This window comes from Bombus pyrosoma, linkage group LG9 (assembly GCF_014825855.1).
Source record: "Bombus pyrosoma isolate SC7728 linkage group LG9, ASM1482585v1, whole genome shotgun sequence".
In the NCBI taxonomy this organism is placed as follows: Eukaryota; Metazoa; Arthropoda; class Insecta; order Hymenoptera; family Apidae; genus Bombus; species Bombus pyrosoma.
The window spans coordinates 9,082,700-9,106,934 of NC_057778.1; the positions used below are offsets into that span (position 1 = coordinate 9,082,700).

The following is a 24,235-nucleotide window of genomic DNA, read 5'->3' on the forward strand; positions in this document are numbered from 1 at the left end:
TTCTTTGAATTACTTTTTTATGTGACAGTTAATATACAAAAATAAATATGTATACTATATAAGACAAACGCGGACAATACAGAAAATAAAACGTTTGTGCATGAAAAAAGGTATTCATATATTTATTGATAATAAAGTCTTTATAGTGTACATTATATATTATCAAAGATTTGTTCATACGTGTAATTAACACATTTTTGAAAATACTAGCTTTGTTTTTGCTTATAGTGTAATGTATTATATACATATTCCGTAACATCTATCGAAGATTCAAATTCAGTATCAGCATCTCAAATATTTATTAATAATATGTCCAATACGGTATCGAAGTACTTTTTCAAATCTTACTGACCATGGCAGTTCATCTGCATAAATATATTTATCAACCAAAAGGTTAACATAAATCACAGTTCAAATTCTTACCACTGAACTATTGCTTCCAAGTAACTGACATTTCTCCCCCTTGAGTATTATCACGCTGTGGACTCTGTAACAATATTAAAAAAATATTAACATTTTTTAATTTTTATCCCATCATAAAATTTAAACACAATGAATATAATTACTTTAACTTGAATCTGTTGCTTCAACATCGCGGCCCTTAAGATTAACATGCGCGTACGTCTCTGATATTCTTTTCCAACGCTCATAGATTTCTCGAAAGTTGTACTACGTTGATCGACATCCTTTGCATATAGAATCTAAGTATACATAATAAATCAAATGAGAAAATTATTTTTCATAAAAATATTAACTAGTGATAATAATAATTACCTTATTATGAGAATCTATACGAGCTTGTATCTGACCATCGAGAATTAATTGCATAAGCTCATCTTCCAATTCTGAAACTGTTCTGTTAAAAGCAGTTGCCATACGTCTCATATCTGCACTTAAGTATGGACTAAAATATTGTATCAATGCCCTATTCCGAATTTGTGTATATAAAACATTAACGTGTGGTGCTATGTACATATCCAGAAGTATATTATCCTTAATTTCGTCTAGCAATTTTAAGCAGGATGCATATTTCGACTCGTAAAATTTGAAAATGATATCCCTTAACTGTGGTTCCAATTCTAGAAACAACTTAAAGGAACTGCTAAAAATGACTTGTTTTTGTAATTCATGCCTGTCAAACGTTGCCAAAGCACAGAGGCCTCCATACAAAGCAACATTTCCAGGAGACAACAATTCAAGGCAATCGCAATGATCCAATGATGCTTGTAAAAAGTGTCTTGCAGCCATTTTGTATTTTCTGGTTGCTAGTTCTGCTAGACCAGCTGCAACTTTTAATTTTGTAACTATAGACTGATTGTTATCTTTGCCATGAACATCGGAAAAGTCTGGTGTACTTTCTGCCTTTGTTACATAGCTCAGTACATGAGCCCAATTTTGCAAATAAACGGAAACTTTAATAACATTTAGACACATATTAACAATATGTTTCCCACTAGTGCAATAATCCCTTGCTCTAGAATAACATTTTAAGGCATGGACGAGGTCCCCACAATCTAAATAATGATCCCCTAAATCATCATGACCTCTTCTGATACTTTCTTTAATTGAATTACTTCTATAATTTTTAAGGTCTGTATCAAATTTCTCTAGTTTTAAAGCAGCCTTTTTCGAACGTGTTTCAACCCAAGCCTGGTCTAAAGTTAACATATCTTGAGATGTTGACTGTGCCGCAACATCTGGCAGTCCAGGTGTGCCTACAGCTTGCACTAATTTTTTGTGTAATATGACATACAAAGAAACATTATATGTTGTCATCACATACGATATAGCCATTTTAAGTGCTTCTATTCTTAACATTGGACAATGGTCAGCTATGTATATAAGCCTGTATAGTTTAGCAAGTCCATTGTAGCTATTGGCATAAACTTCCAAGTCCTGAAAAGAAGTAAAACCAAAAATTCTCATATTTACTTTGTAATATCAAAACTATATGTACAAATTTCTAAAGATCATTAACAACTATCAAAAACAAGAGATTCAAAAAAGAATTATATTTACCAATGTTGGATTTTCCACAATATATGGTTCTTCTTCTGCATTATCGTTATCTTCTGCAGGAGCATCAACTTGCATAGGCTCCACAACATTTTGCTACATATAAAAAACATCAACATATATTTTGTACAAAAATAAGTTCCTAGTTCATAGTATCCCAAACAATAGAAATATAAATTACAAAGATAATAAAATTAAAAATAGATTTTACCGAACTGACATAATAATTGTAATATAGAACAAAACATAACACGAAAACGAACAACATTTGAATTTGTCACGATTTTGCTGCCCCTGAAATATTCTATTTACATGAACATTTACACTGTACATTGTTCTAAGATAATTACCTGAACATCGTGAACTTGTAACGGCATGACAAACGTTTTCTTTTATGTAAATAGCCGAGAAACTCTGAAGCAAAACAAAACTTTATAACAGTAATGTAATGTGCAATAGAGAACCAAGTTATACACACATGTATCATGTATAGTTGGTGCAGTGCAGGCAACTTGAAGCGATTAAACATTTTCCACTGTCATAATTTTATTTCGACAAATTTTGATTTGCATAAAATTCTGAAATTCGCTGAACTATGTTAAATAAATCAATAACAGTTAATTATTCTCCTATTTAAAATTGATGTATTTTAATAAATTTTAATTAATCTAAATACTTTGCTCTGATTTTGAAACGGTGAAATAGTTATTTGAAATAGTTACTATTATTTTACATCGCATTAATAATTCTTTACAACTGTCGTAACTCATTTTTTGACATGACTGTGCAACGAATGAACAACAAAAATTTATGTAAATTAGAAAAATTTTTTTGGCGCATAGATGAAATATTTTCGTATAACGAAATACCTATTCGCAGTCTAAGCTTTTAAATACTTATTACGTATTGATTAATCGTAACACGAAACTCTATCTTTTACTGGATCAGATCGAATACTGTATAGATAGAAAATATAAAATAACGAAAGAAGATTCTTGATAACTTGTCGGGAGTACATACATAATTAGTTTTATGATAGTATTTCCAGCGATAATAATAACGCTTTAATGTTTCATTAAAATATATAATATAATATTTTTGTATACTAAATACATTAATTGATGCTATACATTATAAAATTTATGTATATTTGCTTATATATTTAGTATTGTAATTTATATATTTTACATTAAATTAAATAATATACATTATTTTTTGTTTGATTGTTTATTTCCTCCTATTTCATGGAACGTATCTTTCATCGACAAAAACAAAAGCTTGTATTGCATTTACGCAACGCTAATCGCGCGTATTATTTTCCGTGTCGATTACATATGAGCCCGTGAAAAATAATAACCGTTGCTGATAAATACATTATTTCCATTCAGTATGGAAAATACACGTTCACATATGTCCAATATTTTGGTAATGGTGAAAATACACCTTTGAACGTTCCAAATGTTTTACAGGGAATGTAAAAAGTATAGTGTGTGTGGTCGATACGATCGAACGGTAACGATTAAAATGAAACGTAGCTAAGCTACCTGGTTTCAGAAGACGCGTGATGTCTGTCTAGTAGTCGTGTCCAATATGGCGTATATACTGTGAATTGCATTAACGTGCGGGTAAGATTTGATTGAATTTTTCTTGATTTACATCAGACAAATAAACTAAAAAATGAAAATTCGTACATTTTACAATGTTAATTTTTCAAGTTTCTGGATATTTTCATTAGCACACGATCAAACGGAATATTAACGAAACATTTTTCTTAAAATATGTGAACCTTGTCAACCTTTGCACGTTCAAGGTCCGTTTGCTGAAGTATATTTATGATGACAGGTGTGTTGTGTGGAAAATGTGTCCTTTCTATCAAATCGCTTTGCGAGAAAGTACGATTTTGAAACAGAAAATTGATTTACTGCGCGATAACGTCCGCCGTTGGCAACTGCCAGTCGGGTCTGAATAGATCACCTCTATAATTGAGAAAATTGGAGCAAAAGTTACCAAAACGAATTTATAAATCGTATCGCCCGATTTTTCTTACCGATTATTTACGTTAGTTATAAAACTTGAGATTTTAAATAACATTCAAACTGTTTTTGTAATAGCGCATGACAAGTATTTTGACATATTGGTGTACATACCACGAAAATGGAGCAAATCCGATAAAACTTTTATTTTCAACAGATATAGAAATATGGTTTTACTTATCTTTTAATAAGGATAAAATAGATTTAAAAAGTTATGTAGATATATATAAATATAATGTAACAAATAAACACAGCACTGTATCAAAACATGTGAGTGCCCTTAATTGATTGATAATTTAATCACTCCTGAAAGTGCATCTTTGTTATTACTACCTTATATAAATACTTTTTTAATTTTTTTTAACAAACAATGTTTAAAGTAACTTTCAGTAAATTGATATAATTCTATAAATAAATAGATATAACTACAAAAAATTAAAAAAGTATAATTTTGTTTCTATAGGTTCTGCTCCTGCCTCTAGTGCAATTATTTTTTGTGGATAAAGGGAATGAGATAAATACTATAAATTTGTAGTAAAACAATGTACAATGAACTACGGTGGGAATATGCCAGATTGGCACCAATATAATGCCTCGCAGACAAATGAAGTCACACCTTCTGCACAAAATGTGAATTCTGGCCACCTTTCATACATTCCTGGTGCCAGTCCACCAACTCTAAATGCAATTAGCCTTAGTTCTGAGGGTCTGAACAAGCATCAGAACGATGCAAGTTACAATCCAAGAAACTATCAATCTTTTAACAATGTTTCAAATGGCTCAACCATTCCAAATAACAGCCCTCTTGTATCTATGGTGCAAATGCAGAATTGTATTGGTCATTATGGTTCTCCAAATACAAGGAATCCTATGTTAGATAACATAAATGCTTCTGTGGATCCTAGGAACACTAATATTGGAACTATAAATGATGACGTAGGATATAGAAGCAACCAAGGACCTTTTAATGGACCTATCGGTCATCTAAATGGAGCAAGCTGCAATTTAAATACATCATCTGGACCTAGAACAGGGCTTGGGCCTATCCCTGGACCTAGGATAGGTCCTGGATCTGTCCATGGACCTCGAACCAATTCTGGACCAGGAATTGGAACCAATCCTAATACTGGAACTGGTCCTATGTTTGGACCTGGTTCTAGGCATGGACCTGTATCAGTATCTGGTTCAAGCTCTGGAGCTGGAAATATGGGACCAAGAAACACTAATGTTGGTCCACTACCACCTTCTGGAAAACCTGTACCACCTTCTTCATTTATCCCTTGTAAAGGAATGTGTTGCAATTCAGATCCAAACATTAATTACCAGCAGTGGGAAAAATATGGATCATATCAAAATAATGGCTCATACAGAGATAATGTACATCCGTCGAATTATCAGATCGAAAATAGGCAGTTTGGAAATAATTGTAATTTTAGAAAAGATAATCTAGAAAGTAAAGAAGTAATGAGCCCTGTGTTGCCCAATGCGTCCACTGTAGATCATAGAAGAAACTTTGCAGATTATAAGTATCACAAGGATCACATAATGCATAGAAATTACTCAACATCTTCGGGAATATTTCACAATTACTCCATGCAAGGTTACAATTATTCTACAGAGCAACAGAAATACCCTTATCCTGTGAAAGAACATACGAAAACAAATAGCATGAATATGCCGAATTCAGGAATGCTTAAGCAGCAAGAACAAAATTTCATAGCCCAACAAAAATTCAACAGTAAACAATGCCAATATCAAAATGGCAATATGATACCCAAAGGAATGCCTACTGTAAATGTAAACGCGAATATGGTATCCTCTTCTCAAAACTCATACTTCAATTCGCAATATCCGAGAAATATTCCCGCAGAAATCTCTCACGAATGCCAAGAAACCACCAATAATACTGCAATGATGAATAAAATGCAGAATACCTTTATGCATAACTCTCCTCCACAACATCAAGTGTATCAACACAAAATAGCAATGCAAAAATTTTCAATAGAAAATCATCTTAGGGAACTGAGTAGGATACCTGGCTATCAGTCTCATCCCAAATACAAAGAATGTATTCTTAGATACAGAGAAGTATTAAAATTGCAGCAATCGTCTGGCTATCAAAATCCAGTTCAACAAACTCCACGTGTAACAACACCAGTAAATACTGCAGTGCCGCCTATTAATTTGCAGTTCGATCAAAATGGTATGTTAATAAATTCCAGTTATCTACCGGATAATTTCTCTAAGGTGCAGCATGCACCACCAACTATAGAGCAAGCACCAGAAAATATGGATAAGCAAAATAAAGACCAAGATATTGCCATGGCTAACGAGAAGTGCCAGCAATCGCAGCAACCAGAGCAGTTAATAATTCCCCAACAAAATGAACATGTTCCTTCCTCTTGTACAGAAACGTTTCAGAAACAGAATCAGTTCTCTATACACAAGGACTTTAATCAAAATCAACTAAAAGTACAAACAAGCGAGAGTCACACCTTTAATACTTTAAGTACTAATACTAGCAACGAAACGATGATGCAGCAAAAAGCCTCGAAAGAATTCGCTAATAAACCGGATCTGGACGTAAGACAGTTTTTGGCTAATTGGGACGAAACTGACGACGAAGAGGGAACGACCAACATACCGGACACAATTCTAAGTGAAACAACCCCTGTTGTTGTGGTAAGCTATGAAAATATAGATCTTTCATCGAAAACGCCACAAGGCTCGGAAGTTCCAAGAAAAAATGGTTTCTGCTCGAACGAAACCTTAGAAAGTAATAAACAAAGTGAAACGAATGTAATAGCAGCCCAAGACTGTTTGACAATATCGTATTCCGCATCTGACAATTCTGAGATCGCTAAAACTTCCAAAAGAACGATTGGAGAAGGTGTGGTGAAACCTGGCAGTATCATACATTGCATTAGCAATGGTCCTGACGAAATACCCACGATTCACATAGTGGACAATTTAGAAATAGCAAACATTCTGGGAGCACCTAATGGTCAAGTTATACAAGCTTTGGAGAAGCAAAAGACAATACCATTTTTCAGGGGGCCGAGTAATAATGAAATTGAATCGATGGCTGTCGAAAATACAGAGCAGCAGGGTAAAAGTAATACTCATATACTGTCTGTTGATTATCCCACATCTTTGGGAGACATGGATAAGAATACAAATATGGAAAATTCTAGTATTTCTGAAACGACTACAATTCCAATAAACAACCAGGGATTAAGAGTGTTGTCAACATCAGAAAAAGATAATCTGGATGTTAGTGATAACATCGAACTAAAGAAACAGCATAGTTTTGAAGAATCCCATAATCCCGATGATATTAGTTTACCAGATTTACCAACCTCAGAGTGTACACCAATATCTACTACTCTGAACACCCCTATTCATTCTGACACTGAAGAATCTTCGCAGAACATGGAAGACTTATCAATATCCACAAATATGATAGAAGTAATGCAGAACAGTCCAGTAATTAGTTTTACACAGCTAAACAGCGAGGATAAAGTAAAGAATAGATCCCTTGGTACTTTGGAGTTGGAATTTCAAAAGGAGAACCGTTACAAAAATAACGAAACCAAGACTGGACACGCGCAAGAGGAAACTTTGAATAATTTTGAGTTGTCTAACAACTCTAAGGTGAAATCAAATGAAATAATTAAAAATAAGCAGATGAAAAATCTCGGGACCACTGCTGTGAGAAAGAAAGTATGCTTAGCAGATAGCAAGGAAAATGATGCTAGAGTTTCTGATGCATGTGGTGTTTTAACATCCATGGAGTATGAACTGGAGGAAGTTGTTGAAGGGAAGAAGAGATCAGATCTCGACTCTCCCGATTATTCGTACGAAAGGGGACACAAAAACATTAGAAGATCGACGGAAACGATAAGACCGGGAATAGAGAAGAGTAAGTCGAACGATAACATTGATTCTAATGCAAATTTAAGCCCAACAATATCTGATGATGAGTCGCAAGCATTGAAAAACGATAAAGAGCTTAGGAGGAAGAAGATAAAGACTTCGATTGTATCTACAAATGTTAGCTGTTCAACGCCTTCTGAACTTGATCTAGATGTCAGAAAAAGAGCAAGAGAAGCAATAACCTGGGAAGAAAAATGCATAGATAAATACTTGGATAGAAATCTAAGTCAAAAGAGGGATGCTGATCATTTGAAACAATCAAAGGTTTCTGATACGAGGAAGTTAGAAGATTCAAGCTCATCCCAAGGCGGAGAGCATTCTGTGTGCCATATGACTTCTCAATACAAACACTATTCCGCTGCTGTGATAAAGGATAATGTTACTTTAAATAATAAGAGGACGCACGGCACCACAGACAGGGTCATGAGTGAGAAATCATCCGAGTTCCCAACCAAGATAAACAATACTAATACCAAAGAACTTTCCGAAGAGGCAGAAATTAGGAAACGTGTATCAAGTAAAATAGTTTCAACATTGCAGGAAAATATTCAATCTCAAACTTCTAAGTTACTGCAGAAAGATTTGAAAAGTGTTGATGGAGACGTTACATACACTGCGGAGGAGATGCGTTTGCTAAAAGAGTACAGAAAGAAGAAAGAAAAGTCGTATCAGGCTCACGATACATATAATGATAATAATAAAGATGAAAAATCGAAATCTAAAAGTTATAAACTGGGACACAAAGTATGTTTGGAACAAAATTCTGTATCTCCAATTAGTTTAAATTCAGAGAATCTGATGACACAGGAAGAATCAAAAAGCCACTCATGTTCGAAAAATTTAATAAAAAATGCTGACTTTGATATTCAAGTTGCTAATGTAAACTTGAAAATTAAAGACAGTGATATTGGTAAAGAGTTACTTCTTGGAGACAAAAGCCAAGAACACATAAAAGACCCTCTGGAGGGAATTAAAATTGAAATCAACGTGTCATGTACAGATAGAAACTCGAAGGGACAGGAGCAGAACAAGCGAATATTTTACGACGATCGCAGCCTGTATGAAATTGACGATTCACTTTCCTATTCGAATACGTTGGATTGTCAACGTAGATTACACGCTAAGGAACAAGAAGGCAACCCAAAATTACCCGAAAGAGCTCACAGATTGTTTGAGAAATCCGATGCGGTTGTAGATGTTACAGAAACGAATCAGGGTAAAAGCGAAACGGAGACAAATTTAAGAATAACGCTTAAGAAAGATAGGAGAGCTTCGCTAGAGACAAGCGAGGAAATTAATCCTATCATTTCTAAGGAAACATGCAATTTAATTTCAGATAATCAGTCTTTCAGCAAATCATCGCGCAACAATGCATTCTGTAAAGATATATCGAAAGCCGAGATAATCGAGGATACTAGTTACGCTACTGATCACGTGGATATAATTAAGTCAAAAAGTGCAATATCAAATACTGCCACAATCGATGCAAATAATAAAGTTAAGGGAAAGAATAAGTTCGAAGACGATAAGGAAGATAATTTTATATGTGAAGATGATGATCAATTGGCAAGGATACAAAAGCAAGGTTCCACAAATTTCGTGAATATTTCAAATATAATAGAAAAAGAGATAGCGAGTGTATCTCACTCAAGAACTTCTATAAAACTACCAGAAAGCAACTTTATCGAACTCAAAGCCAAGTCATTAAATAATTTGAGTAATTTGGATTTCAAGTTTGGCAAATATACTGGGATAGAGTTAGATCACGGTAAACGCATGGATGAGGAATTGGATGAAGAAGAAGATTATACGGGCAAATGGAAGAAGCCAAAGATAGATGATATTTTTGAAGACTGCGACATGTTCCAAAGTAGCAGCGGGTATGTAAATCCGATATTCTCGAGTATAGATAAACTAGAGGACCTCCATACTGTTCCTGTATACACTACCAAAGACGGAAAGATATCCTATAGTCCTAATCGAAGATTCACTTATCACGAATTAATGATGGAGGCTCGTAAACGAGAATCTTACTCCTCTGTGAAAAAGTCCCACTACACGGATACCTGGAACAACTATTACAATTCAAAATTTCGTAAAATGTACAAGAAAAAGCGGCATCATAGTTTTAATGACAAAAAAAAGTATGAATATAAGAATACCAAGTATCTTTATGATAGGAAAAGAAATTATTCGGATGAATTCTATGGTAAAAGTCATGTTAAATATAAAGATTATGTTCACAGCATTAGAAATAATAATGCTATTTGGTCTGATCATTATAAAATGGATAAAATGTATAGCAGCAGCGATTCTGATGAACAGATCATGGATCGCAGTAAAAATCGCGTTGCTGAGGGGAATAATTGTAAGAAAGATCACATTATAGAGAATAAAAGCATAGCTATCCCTAAACCACAAAAAGATGAGGTGTTTATTGATGAATTAGATCTGGAATGTAAAAGTAAAAAGAATGTAACAGATGATATTTCACATAAAGATAATGGTATGGACTTAGAGGAGGCGCAAGTGGTTCAATTTCGAATCCTTGATATTGATAAAAAGAGTGAAAATTGTGTAAGCGCTAATATTAATTGTATAGATAATTACATATCTCGTATGGATTCGGATATTCTGTCAACTTCTTTACAGTCGAAACAGAAAAAACAAAATGTTGAAAATAATGTAAATGAATCTTTAATGCTAGATAATTCGGAAATCACGTCAGAAAATTTTCAGACAAATAAAGATAAAAATTCGGGCAATGAATGTACGGATCAAATTATTGATAAAGTTGAAATTATAGCTACTCTTGAAAATGAAGAAAAGAATGTAGTTCCAAAAAATGAATCACCGATTTCAAAATTGCTTATCAAAGAATCTTTATTGGATAAAGATAAGCAAGTTAGTTTACACGATCTTGAAAAGAAAAAAAATGATGAAAAAATTACTTCAGAAGGAACAGATGCTAAAGAACAGAAAGAAGAAATTGACATAAACTTGTCTGATAGTCAAATTTCCCTAGAATCAAAAAATGATCTTAAAAATATAGAAAATACAGAAAGTAATAACAAATCAGAAACCAATTATGTTAGCGGACCGATGTTTGAAACAGACATAATAAAAGAAGTTTCTGAGCTTCAAATAGATTCTAATTATGCATCTAATCAGGTTTCACAAGAATTTTCGTTTTCAAAACGTCCGAAAGTAGCGTTTAATGAAATAATTGAAGAATCTGAGCAGAATATTAGTCAAGAAAATATCTCAAAATGTGAAGAAGAAACTGTGCAATTTAATAAAGAAGTTGAAATTTCAAGTGAAGATCAAGAACACGAAGAGGATATAAACAAAGTAAAAGAAGGAAATAATGAGGATTTAGAAGATCCAAACAATGATACTCTGTTGAAAGACACTTCTGCAATGAATCAAAAGGAATCTGAATCTCAGGCAATACTGATAAACAAAACAATTAATCAAGAAGATAATACAAAACACATTTCTATTGAATGTATTGAACATGAAGACAATATTGATGTGAATTCTGACCAAATAAATAACGTAATTACTGAAAAAGAAAGTTCTATTGGTCCCTCAAAAGATGAAATTCATACTGAAGATGAAAATATTGCAGAAATTGGATTAAACAGAAGTGGAATAGAAATTATCTTATCAAATGACCATATAGAAGAAACTTCAGTGGAGCAAGATGTAATAACTGATGATTTAAAGGATGAAGGTGGATCAGATGATCTGCCAGTTGCCTCTAAACATGAAACGAATTCCAATCAAGATACTTTGGAAGATAAAGGAATACCTGTTCTTAATACATGTTGCTTTATTAAAAACTCTCCAACTGTGGATGCTGAAAACAACAAAGATAAATCTGAAATAGATGAACAGAAAGAAGAGCAAATTCCTGTCGAACAAGCCTTTTCCAAAAGCTCGACTCATTCTTCAGATATAGACATGATAGCAATACCCAAGCTGGTTATAAAGAAAACTGATGCTTCAAATTCGAAACCAGTGTGCTCACTAGATTATATGGATTCTTCTGAAACCTGCGATAGATATGATGCAAAATTATTGTCCGAAGTACGTCCAAAAATACCAAAAGTGATCATAATGAAAAATAGATCACGCTCTGTAACTCCAACAGTTGAAATTTTAGAGAAAACTAAGTCTGATAAAACGCAATCTTTTCTTCCAGAACAAAATGAAGAAAGTATGGATATGGATAACAGTGATTTTGAATCATACACTTTAAAATATGATAATTATGAAAATAAGGTACCTAAGGTAAGGATAAAGTTGGAGGATATATCATCCAAGGACTTAAAAGTATACTTGAAACGTAAGACTATTAAGAAGAACATTCCAAAAGTGAAGATTAAAAAGCTTAAAATGCAAGAAAGTAAAAGAATTAAAATGAAGGAGAGTTCAGAATCAGAAGATACTGATTCTGATGAAGATACAAATTTTCATGAGTCGATGTCCAGCGACATAGAAGTTGAAAAAACGTCAAAATCAAAGATAAAAAAACAAGAAGAAAGTAGATCTTTGTCACCAGAAAAAGATAGAGGGAACGACTCGAATATTCCCAGAGTTTCTTCAAAAAAGACTAAAAGAATAAAGGAAAACGATTCAAAACACACTGCCAAGTATGATAACAACATAGCAATTAATGATGAGTTAAAGAAGAAATTTCCTCAGTGCATTATGGAAAAGATTCCTAAGGTTATAATAAAAAGAACTCAAATTGGCACAGAATTTAAATGCGAAATTAGCAAAAGTAAAAAGACTTCAATCACTGAAACGTCCAAATGGCAACCAAAAGTAAAATTACAAAGATTAGATGTTCTGGATCATATGGTAAAAGATTGGAAGCATTCAAAAATCACATTAAGTGATAAGTTTGATTTGTCTGCACAAATAAAGGATATTAGCAATGAAGATGTGATTGATGACAATAAAGTAAAATTACCTAGATCTAATTCAGTATCTAGTTTGTCTCCTGCTAAATGCAAACAGAGAAGATTATCAGACTCTGATTACATGAAAATTAACTCAAAATCAACTACTGAATTCGATGCTAATTTAAGTAAAACTGATAATGTGGCTACTTTAAAATCAGATGATAGTGAAAGTAGGAATATTAAGAGGAAAGGAAAGAGAAAATTATTTTCCCAGACTAGACAAATACATTATAGTCAGAACGATGAAAGTGAGAGTGAAATGGGAGAAACTGAAACAAAACATTCCTTTAAAGACATTCTGACAAATGAAGACAATGGTATGATGGTTGTGAAGGAGGAATACTCAACTTTTGGGACCAAAGAGAATACACTCCTTATAGAAGACAAATTTCTAGACTCTGTCACTCGTTCACATAATTATAATGATAACAATAGTTCGATAATTAAAGTCGATTCCTCAGATGAAAGTCAAACTACAATAGAAATTTTGCCGGCGTCACCAGATAATAGCGATAATGAAGTGAAGAACTCTGAATTTGAGAACATTAGTAGAATAGATATGGTGGATGCAATGCCGACTCAATTGGAATTAGAATTGGAACTTATTGACAATAAAAATATATGTTCTGAGGTATTTACATCAAAAATCGACTATGCATCACATTCCAAGAGTAAGTACATTGAAGGGTCAACTAAGGCATTCTTCAATAAAATTCAACATGCTTCACAAAATAGTTCTGATCAAAATGAATATACCTTCTTAATGAATAAACAGCAATTACAAAATCTAGAGAGAAGATCAAATGATAATTTTTATTGTAATGACTTGTTAATTAAAGAAGTACTAGCTGCTAAAGAAACACTGAAGAAATGTTTGACAAAATCTGAAAATGAAGATGCGGAAAGAAAAAAATCACGACATAGGACTGTAGCTGAAAAGAAGCAAGGCTCAAGTTTCACTTTCAAGGATATTGGAAAATCATTAGACAAGTCCGAAAAAGCATGTTCTAATAGTCAGAATGATAGAGCGAAAGTAAGTGGAAAGTCTAGAAGTTCAGAAAAAGAAGCATGCATATCTTCTAGTAAGATGGATATAAAGGAAGTTAAAGAAAGCTGTTCAAAACAAAATGAAATTTATTCCATGGATTGCCCTACAGCTTCTACATACGAAGATAGCAATGTACTAGAGCCAACTACCATTTCTTTGAAGGCTTCTAAGAAATTTGATGAAATAACAGCAAACACAACATCAGTAAGAAACTCTGGTCTATCAAACAGATATAACAATACAAAAGACTTGCAGAAGGAAAAATCTGTGAAGAAAACAAGCAGTAGCAACGAGAATCAGAAAGATAATGATAATTCAAATGACACAAAAATAAAGGAAGACAACATGCCATTATTAGTGCCAGAGTTTGTTTTAAATTTTGATTCCAGCTCAGATAGAGATAGTTCCAGATCTCCACCTGTTATAACAAATCAAGAAGAGGTTGAACATGTAGTAGAAGATGCAAAATTGATGGAGAACAAAGCGATAAATCAAATGGAGAAGATAGAAGAGAATAAAAAACATTCCTATAAAGACTGTGGAATGACTATTGCTGATATTATAATGCAATTAGCTTATCATGAAAAGGTGAAAATATTTGCATTTCCCTTGATTGCAAAGTTTTTATATAAGCACAAATGAAGCTAATTTTAATAGTTTATTACAGGCAACAATAAAGCATAAAAGATATTGTAATTTATGCGAAAGATGGTTTCCTACAACTTCACGACATCGTCGACATTTAGCCGGATACCAACATCGTTATATGGAATCAACACAGCGTAAAAGCATCCATACACTTTTTATTCTGTTCACTGGCAAACCTTGTCCAAGACTTTTGCCAGCAAATGTGATTCGTAATGACTGTTCCATTGGGGAATTGACACCTTTACAAATTGCCGTTCAGGTACAATTATGCTTCATGTACTATTCGTCTACTGTAAATTTCATATACTTAATCTTGTCAATTATGTTTCATAGGATGTTGCAAAATGTGTTGAATATATACAACAGGATCATAAAACGAAAGAATGATAGCAACAAGTTACTATAAATTACTTTGGCTGCATAGATGCATTTCCTGTGATTAACTATACTGGAACAAATAATGTGAGTACCTTTAAAAAACGTACTATAATGCTAAACACAAAGTTTATTCTGTAATTCTTTTAATCTTAATGGAATTGTACATCTTTAGTATGATTACTACTGTTGGTAATCATACTATGTACTATTATAAATATATGTATACAAAGACAATGAAATTAACATCTATGAACTTTGCAACAAAAGAGAGCTTTGTTGATTGATGTTAATTGTTAAGAGTTACTTGAGAAAAAAAAATTATTTTAAGTAGTTAGATATTTAGCCAAAGATCATAGTAAAAAAAAATACATGTGTACGTTAGATTATTTATAGTTTTTGAGGACTACACAGTCTCTTATTTGTACAAATGAAAATATGAGTAATATGATAAGTGAATGTGCTCGTTATAAATCTTTATTTATATCGTGAAAAGACTTATATATACGATGTATAAATACATATATATATATACACAGACATATATATATATTTATTATTCTTGTTTAAAAAAGAATATGGATCCTTGCAATGTTACACAGACCTAAATCTATATATAGTTACATTTATATAAAATTATATATTTGAAACAGGGGCAGTCAAAGTAAAAAATGTCTATATTATATGTTACAAGATAAAATGAACTATGAAATGTTAAAGTGTCCACAATTCGTACATTTCGTACATTCGTAGACAATGTTAGTGAATGTTAAACAATTTAATTTAAAAAAGAAAATTAAACAATATGTAAATTCTCCAAAATATTAATTATACTTATTATTGTGATTCTAAATCAAATTTTTCTATTCTACTTATCTTTAATAAGTATAAACTAAGTCTTCATACAACAATTCTTTTAAAAAAATTATTTATTTAATTGACATAAGCAGTAACATCTCATAGTTCAGTAGAAAATCTACATATAATATAAATAATGTTCACTCCCCCGTCACGTGTTTATGTCTGATTCAAACCATTTAGGTGTGCCTAATGAGTTATTGTTTATACAAATAACAAAGCTTTTAATTGTTTTTAAATGTTACAAATGTTTTTCTTATTATTCTATTGATATATGTATATTGGAAGTGGGAAAGATCCTTAAAGAATAAGTTCCTGGTTAATAAAGTGGGATGGAATAAATATATTCCTTGTTAAGAGGCTAAAAAACAGCTATTATGCTAATACAGGGTTAACAGACTATATCTACAATTTTCTTATAATTTTATTCTTTCTGGTTTACGTTCCAAAGAATGAAAATACATTAAAGTCACTTTATTGAAAAATCTAGTTTAATCATTGAATGCAACCAAATAAAAGAAATATATATAATATATATATATATATATATATAAGTCTATCAATTGTTATTCCACTTAATGTTTTGTTTCTCATAAGTTTGTTTTAACTGTTTCATATTTTATTTGCACGAGTGCCTTAAAATACACCTAACAGTATTTGTCGTATCGTGTTATGTATATTATGTAAGATTAAATGAATCTATATATTTCTAATATTCTTGTATAAAATATGCATTATATATGCTGCAATTATGAGAACATTAAAATGAATATACCACTGCATAATAACTATAAATGACATTTCTATAAATATGTACATCATATTTGTTTTATAACTCTTTTACTGTAATTGTAATAAAAAAGTATCTAAACAGTGGTATCCCTTGAATACCTTCACAGGTATATAAAATAAGTATAATATAGTGGTATAAATTAAGAAAAATGTTCTCATGATTGAAGTTTTGTTATGCAAATATTTTATGATATCATTGTGTGTTCTATGTGCCTAAATTTTAAGAAATTTATATCCATCTAAAGTTCAAATATGCATAATATTACTTATATATATACATTTAATATAATATAAATATGCATCACTTGTATATTATATGAAGAAAAAAGGTTTCAAAGTTTTTATAAATAAAGAAAAATTGTATCAGTTTGATGTATGTTGTACTTCACAAAAATTGTTTTGAGTGTTTAATTGTGGCTATAAGATATCCAAGTAAATTATATAGATCCAAAATATAAATATGTATAACAACTTGTATCGTATAATATCATAATTCGTTAGATTTGAATCTTATAGTTTTTCCATCTAAATTTGACTATGTTATATTAATTAAAGAAACAGGATATTCTTAAAAAATAAAATTATATCTAGTATATGCTTCATTTAGATGAGCAGTGGTTTTTTAGAAAAATTCTATTATTGACTTCCAATAATGTAAATTATTATAAGATTGCACCGACTCAAATATTTTCAGTTAGAGAAATTTATATTACAAAAAACCTTTTATTTTCTAATTTAGGTTATTCAATTTAACAATTGAAAATTTTTATGTAAACACACAAATTAAGAATCAGTTTGTAAATCAAATTAATTAATAGAGATGGATCCATACAAACATTTATTAACTAATAACAAATATTTTCGTAAGTCAATATTATTAACACCCATCTACTTATGATTTATAATTCTTTTATATTTTTAAACATTTAAATCATCACATATAATGACATCATTCAAATGGGGCAGATCTGTATAGAAAAATAAGTGCAATTGTATATTTCTACAAAGCTTACATCTGATAATTCCATACAAAAATACTAACTTTTAAAATGGTTGTTAACTGTGCAATTCTAAATCAGATAAATCATTTATACAGTTCTGCTAATTTTATACACAATGTGTGATTAACATAGAATAATTGTGTGGCATAAATTACAATAATTGTAAGCGTGTTTTAGATTTGTAGCACTTTTTTCAATTTTAATATTTCAAAAAAGCGATAATTTAATATTTCTATAAATTTTGAAGAAATCTGAAGAGGTGAAATTTATCGAAAAGTTTTAAATATTACGTAAATATTTTGAAAAGTATTATAGAAATGTTACATATCTAAACACTAAAACCATTCCATAGTTAAGATAAGAGGTTTAGTTAATAGAAATAAGAACTGTATGAATCAATAGATTATTTTCTGTTAATGTACTTAGGCTACAGAAGTGTATGCAAAACTCTAGTTAATATATTAAAGAAACAATAAATAATAAGAATTACCATGTATGGTGTCTGTTCCTTAATCACGTGTATATCCTTTAACTTCTCTTTATCCTTACATATGTATACATATATCTATTTTTCACATATATAGATGGTACAACTGTACGATTATCGCAATGTATTATTTATAGAAATTAAAATTTATAAGTTTACGCTATTCACAATTCTTTTTCTCACATTTGAACCGTTTTGATTATACTTACAAAAAATTCAAAAATGAATTCAGTAAATTTATATAGTAGGGACATCTATAATTTTTTACTAAATTTATAATATAAATTATTGTCTATAGTTGGTATCGTAGGAATTGTTGACGAATTTAATTTTGTCATTTAATGTAAATAAATAAAACGAATAAATTTATATATATATAAAAATTTTTATATATATATATATATTTGACTGATCGAATTCATTTATTTTTTCAATGAGCAATCTAGTTGTTTATTGTAGATTAAAATATTTGATTCTTACAGTTTGAAAAATGATTTTAAATTTTATAAAAAGATATTAATATAATTCATAATATCTAAATTATATTTTAAACTTCTGTTAGATATTTTTAAATATTTCTATTACGTATTTAATTAATAATTTCGATGTTATCCTTGGGCAGTTGACTAGTTTAATCGGATAATATATAAAGTTATTGATCAAATTCGAAAGGCGGATAAGCATGCGCGTTTTTCTTACTATGTAAATGGCAAGAGGATGATGTTTTACAAAGATTTGCAAGTGCTTTTCCATTTTTTTACGGTTTTGTTATACGTTTCCGGTGAAACATTAATGAGGAAAAATGAAAAACGTACCAGCCTCAGAAACAATTATCAGATGTGCCTCGACACTTTTAAAATTCAAGAAGATAAAATTATTCGAACGCAGGAATCCTTAGACATGGGTGCTAAATATTTGAAGGAATTTGACTTTAATTCTAGAGAAGAATGTTTAAAATTCTGCTGTGATACAGAAAGTTGTGACGTATTTATTTTTGAAGAGAAGGTATAGATAATTTCATACAAAATACATAAGCAAATAATAAAAATATGATTTCTTTTTATTTCAACAAATAAATGATTTATTTTCCACTAATAATAAAATAAATTGAATACCATATAGAATCCTGGAAGTTGTTATCTTTTTCAATGTGGCCCATTGCATGACTTCAAATGTAAATTTACAAGTCACGCTAATTATAGTAGTGCAGTTCGTAGTAGCTATAATACACAAAGCAATTCACAACTGGAGAAGGAAAGTACGATTTCTCAACAAGAACATGAATTGAAATCTCTTAGGTATGCAACCATCATTTTGATATTCATAATATTTTGATGATAAAACAATAATATACATATTTTTTATTTATATGAAGGAAATTAGCAGACCCAGCACCAGCAGAATATTCTTTCACAGAATCCCCCATGAAATTAATTGTGACATTGGCACCAAAATTATCATTAACAACATCCCCACCTATCAAACAAGGTATATACAAATTAAAGTTTTGTGTTTCTAATTCAACAAGACAAATGTATAATAATATATGTTTGTAGTTTGTACTAAAAACCAATATGAATGCAGCTTATCTGGAGATTGTATAGCAATATATAATGTATGCGATGGTATACCACAATGTACTGATGGATCTGATGAAGCAATAGATGTATGTCGCATAGAAAAACCAACAAGTTTTCCTTCTATAGCCCAAGGAGTTCAACCTCCACTACCATACCAACAAATGGTTGATCGACATAAACCCTATGCTCCACTGTATCCTCATGTTTCAGAAGTTAATTCTTGGAAATTTCCTAATTTAGCTCAGCAAATGATTCCACCTCAGTTACTTCTATATCCAGCTCGTCAAATGGAAGGTGCTTCAGATTATACATGGAATTATCAATCCTTGTATGATCGAAATAAAGGCATTTATAATTCTTACCCTGAACAAAGCAATCTAAACCCTTCTGAACGTAAGTAGTATAATTGTAAAAAATTATTTTATGAGTGAAGTAGAAGTGCTTTAAACTGTTTCATTTTTAGAAGATCAGTCACATATTTTCAATCATAAGGGATTGGGTGTAATAGGAGAAAAAGAATCAGATGGGTAAGGCATCAAATTCTAATTTTAAAGAAGACATTAAGCAATAAAAATATTAAAGTATATAAAGTTATATTTAATCTTGAATTATTTTAAATTGTTTAGTGGTACATATATGGATGCAAAACATCCATACAAAACATCGTATTTCCTACCATCAAATAGGCAAAACAATCAGGTTTATCTGTCTCCATCTCCAATATCGAATGTGCAACAGAAGCAAATAATGGAAACAGAAAAGGATGTTATTATTACAACAACACCTGCTTGTGATGTATGTGTATTCTATGATTCCTAATTTCATTGCAATATTAACATTATATTATTTTTTTCTCTTTCAGACATCACATGAGCAAAAGGATGTTTCATTAAAAAGTCAAGAAATCGGAAAAATCGATCAACAAGGGGAGAAACATATAGTACACGGAAAAGAAATTAGTCAGAATATATTAAAAAATGAAACTCTGAAATTTAGTCATATTCAAACAAAGGAAACAAAAGGTGTGTTATTAAATAATGTTATTTTTGTCTAATGTTTTATTATAATTTAAATATATTCATTTTAGAACATAAAAGTGTAATAGTTATAAAACATCATAGCAGAGAGCATGGAAGAAATACCTTAATGGCAGAGCACTTGAAACAAGCAAATGAAAATGAAGTTTTGAGACCCAGGGGAGCAGTCATATCGTTGGCTTTAGGACTTACAATAACAGCTATTACAGCTACATTAATTGCTTGCCGATTACGAGTTGTCCGAAGACGTGGAAGACGGCACGGACTATATGCTCATGATGCGGATTATTTAGTAAATGGAATGTATCTCTAAGTGAGTATACGAATTTCTTTAGTCAAAGGAATGTAGTGATTTTCATACTATTTTAAGTAACAACACAATAAAAAGTGTTTTGTCTTAGTAGTCTGATTTTAAAACTAATTAAAAAACGAAAATGTTTTGATTCATATTCATTTTATATTTATGAAATTTGTTTCATCATCTTATATGCGATAGATATTATGTGAAAGTAATTGTATTAAATTTGTGAAAATTTGCTATAAAATTATATTTTTTACAACGAATATTTAAAGTATTTTATAAAATAAATTTTTGCTCGAGTAACTTACATTTATCAAATTAGTATCTTAATTTGTACAATAATATTTGATTTTTAAAAAATATTGACAATATAAAAAGAAATTAAGAATTTTCGAATAGAATGAATTCTACGATAAAGCGCAACACGAAAATTTACTGTATAATTTGAAAAGGCTTTAATAGATTTAACAGTGAAACTGTACACAAGCGAATGTAATACACATGTATCTTTAATTCAGTGCAGCTGTGTTTGAAAAAAGAGAAAACTACCAGCTTATAACAAAATTATATTTATATATAACTTTTACAATCATACAATACAAAGGTATATACGATTCTTAATAATAGAATCACTGTTTTCAAGATTATAGTAACTAGCTATTCTAAAAAAATTGTTACTATGTCGTTTTTATACCTCAATTGTATCAAAAAAGAAGCTAGGTACCAAAGTATTTCTTCAAAGTACTTACATATCTCTAAAAAGGATTGTTCTTATTTCACATGAATGTTTCTAAATAAAGAATACATGTAGTATATACATAAATTCGATTAATTTGTGCTGTTGGATACAGTGGAAATATATAAAAATTGCTATATCATTACAATTGTGTTATATGTGTAGAATTTTTCATACTTAGTAATTTTATTTGTATAAATACTACAACATTATTAGTTTAACCAAACCCAACAATTTATATAAAATATGAACAAAATAATGGAAGCATTTAAATTATCAATACTTCTGCTACTTAAATAACTATAAGATAGCTAGAAATTTGAAAAAGAATCTATATTAAAGAAAATTGTTCTTATATCTTTTTACATTAGAATTTTATGGATTAGAATTAATCTCTAATATAATTTTCATGTAAAAAAAATAATTACATTTTATTAAAAAATCAATTTCTAATGTGTAACAAGGGCATATACTAAATTCTGTTACAGCAAATAGAATTGTATTTGATTAAATTATACATAATGTTTTTCTCCAATATATATTTCATCAGTTGTATTTCTGATACTCCAATCACTTTGTATATAAAAAGAGACGGTATTATTTGTTCAAATATGAATATTATATAATTGAAACAAATTTATATTTTCGTTATAATAAAAAATCCGTATATATTTATTCAAAAAAATTATTTTAATTATTTTTTGTTCAAAAAAATATTAACGGAATAGAAATAATTTCAATTATATGCAAAGTAGTGGTCTGTACCATTATTGCAATGACAACAAGTGAAAATTATGATGATATTTATAAATGGGACTGTACGTATATTCAAAATGAAATAAAAATACCATTTAATAACATTGAACATTGTATTGTATGCAACTATTGTCTGCCAGTAGCTGCTGCATATTGCTGTGCTCGTATAAATTCAGGGTAATCGATATACCCGTCATTATTACTGTCATCTAAAGAAAGTATTGGATCTATTAAAGTTACCAATTCCTCATCCTTAAATAATTTCTGTCCAGTGTTGACTCCAGCTACCTCTTTATTCTCTTGTTCTGAATATAAAGAGTTTATTATATTCTTCATGCTGAAAGTTAGTAACTTAGTAATTAACTGATTCATACATACCATGCCAATGAATTAAGGACTTTATAAGCTCACAACCATCTAACTTGTTATTATTGTCTGCATCGTGCATTTTGAAATAATGAAATTGCAATTCTTGCTCTGACATTTTACTAGTATCTATTGGAACTTCCATGTGCTCTGCGATATGACTGCAAAAAATTTGTTAATAACTATAAGCTTAAGATTATAAGTTGATGATTTTACATCTATGTAACATACGCTTTTTCATTAACTATGTTGGCAGCATTAAGTATTTGTTGTGAATGATCATGCCCATGCCCATGCCCATGTCCTTGTTGAACCGGTACTTGATGAGTTGGCATATGTTGCTGTATAGGTACTTGTTGAACTGGAACTTGTACAGGTACTTGCTGGAACTTTATAAAAATTTTATTTGTAACGATGCATGATTTCTTTCTAAATTATTTAAACTTGATTCAAATATGCATTACACATAATATGATACAATATATTAAATGTGTTTTAAATTATATTTATAATTATGATTAAAAGAGGTATTAGATCTTTGGTATTTTTATGTAAACCAACCTGTTGTTGAGGAATTTGTTGTGGTACTTGATGTACTTGTTGAACAGGCTAAAACAAATTGAATATAAACTGATCTATGAATGAAACAATGATTAAAAGTGCTATCCATGCAATTTATGGGTACTGTTTTAATATTCCCTAGTAATAAGAAATAATAGAATTGAATTTTGACTCAGACTTCAACATAACAGCAACCATATGTTTGATTATCTTAAGAGGAAAACTTACTTGTTGATAATGTTGAGGTGATACACCTGGTGGAACTCTTTGTTGTTGAGCATGTGTATATTTACAAGCTAAAGATCCGATTATAAAAAGCCACAAAGTCCAATTCATATTGTAATGTTCTGCAACAAATGCATGCGTTTAATTACATATTTACTATATATCACAGAAATAATACGCACATATTATTACACCTAATAATACTGCGTTAAACTTTCAATTACGAAAATAGTAGGAAATGAACAAAATCTTTGGAAATACCTTATGTTATTCAATGTATACAAAAATTGACATGAACGCAAATATCTTGTTCATTGGCAAGACTGTATACCGGACTGTATTACGAATTTCGAGGTTATGTTACAGAAGTCATAGACTGACGTGGACAGATACCGCAAGTGTTACTTTATGATATACATACATATTTGGAAACTAGAGGCTCAAAGTATGATAAAAGCAGAGATAAAGGATATCAACAAGATAATTTGTTATTAAACATTTTTTAT

At 30.4% G+C, this 24,235-nt stretch overlaps 4 protein-coding genes across 8 annotated transcripts; 2 read left to right on the forward strand and 2 right to left on the reverse strand.

Annotated features, from left to right (window-relative positions):
* Window positions 1–93: 93 nt before the first annotated feature.
* LOC122570721 (COP9 signalosome complex subunit 1) lies at window positions 94–3,688 on the reverse strand. 2 transcript variants are annotated; one of them, XM_043733491.1, is made up of 7 exons: window positions 3,561–3,688; window positions 2,367–2,430; window positions 2,020–2,112; window positions 775–1,896; window positions 567–701; window positions 424–487; window positions 94–365 (listed from the first exon to the last, which is right to left on the reverse strand). In XM_043733491.1, the coding sequence occupies exons 2-6, from the start codon at window positions 2,391–2,393 to the stop codon at window positions 431–433; spliced, it is 1,434 nt and encodes a 477-aa protein (XP_043589426.1). In that variant the 5' UTR covers window positions 2,394–2,430; window positions 3,561–3,688; the 3' UTR covers window positions 94–365; window positions 424–430. The 2 variants fall into 2 exon arrangements, with proteins under 2 accessions (XP_043589426.1, XP_043589425.1); XM_043733490.1 differs by lacking the exon at window positions 3,561–3,688 and adding an exon at window positions 2,495–2,590.
* Window positions 2,740–18,176, forward strand: LOC122570710. Of its 3 annotated transcripts, none has more exons than XM_043733440.1 (4): window positions 2,740–3,641; window positions 4,513–14,594; window positions 14,674–14,913; window positions 14,988–18,176. In XM_043733440.1, exons 2-4 carry the CDS (start codon window positions 4,599–4,601, stop codon window positions 15,039–15,041), a joined length of 10,290 nt encoding a protein of 3,429 aa, XP_043589375.1. In that variant the 5' UTR covers window positions 2,740–3,641; window positions 4,513–4,598; the 3' UTR covers window positions 15,042–18,176. The 3 variants fall into 3 exon arrangements, with proteins under 3 accessions (XP_043589375.1, XP_043589376.1, XP_043589377.1); XM_043733441.1 differs by lacking the exon at window positions 2,740–3,641 and adding an exon at window positions 3,731–3,858; XM_043733442.1 differs by lacking the exon at window positions 2,740–3,641 and adding an exon at window positions 4,207–4,319.
* On the forward strand, window positions 15,011–22,681 carry LOC122570718. Of its 2 annotated transcripts, XM_043733482.1 has the most exons (9): window positions 15,011–15,116; window positions 18,790–19,172; window positions 19,290–19,465; window positions 19,543–19,655; window positions 19,724–20,140; window positions 20,211–20,274; window positions 20,374–20,542; window positions 20,610–20,769; window positions 20,835–22,681. In XM_043733482.1, exons 2-9 carry the CDS (start codon window positions 18,885–18,887, stop codon window positions 21,095–21,097), a joined length of 1,650 nt encoding a protein of 549 aa, XP_043589417.1. In that variant the 5' UTR covers window positions 15,011–15,116; window positions 18,790–18,884; the 3' UTR covers window positions 21,098–22,681. The 2 variants fall into 2 exon arrangements, with proteins under 2 accessions (XP_043589417.1, XP_043589418.1); XM_043733483.1 differs by lacking the exon at window positions 15,011–15,116 and having other exon boundaries at window positions 18,753–19,172; window positions 20,214–20,274.
* Window positions 21,639–24,141, reverse strand: LOC122570727 (multiple coagulation factor deficiency protein 2 homolog). The gene is made up of 6 exons (XM_043733502.1): window positions 23,991–24,141; window positions 23,733–23,851; window positions 23,505–23,552; window positions 23,175–23,332; window positions 22,956–23,104; window positions 21,639–22,882 (listed from the first exon to the last, which is right to left on the reverse strand). The coding sequence occupies exons 2-6, from the start codon at window positions 23,838–23,840 to the stop codon at window positions 22,704–22,706; spliced, it is 642 nt and encodes a 213-aa protein (XP_043589437.1). The 5' UTR covers window positions 23,841–23,851; window positions 23,991–24,141; the 3' UTR covers window positions 21,639–22,703.
* Between the last annotated feature and the right edge of the window lie 94 nt (window positions 24,142–24,235).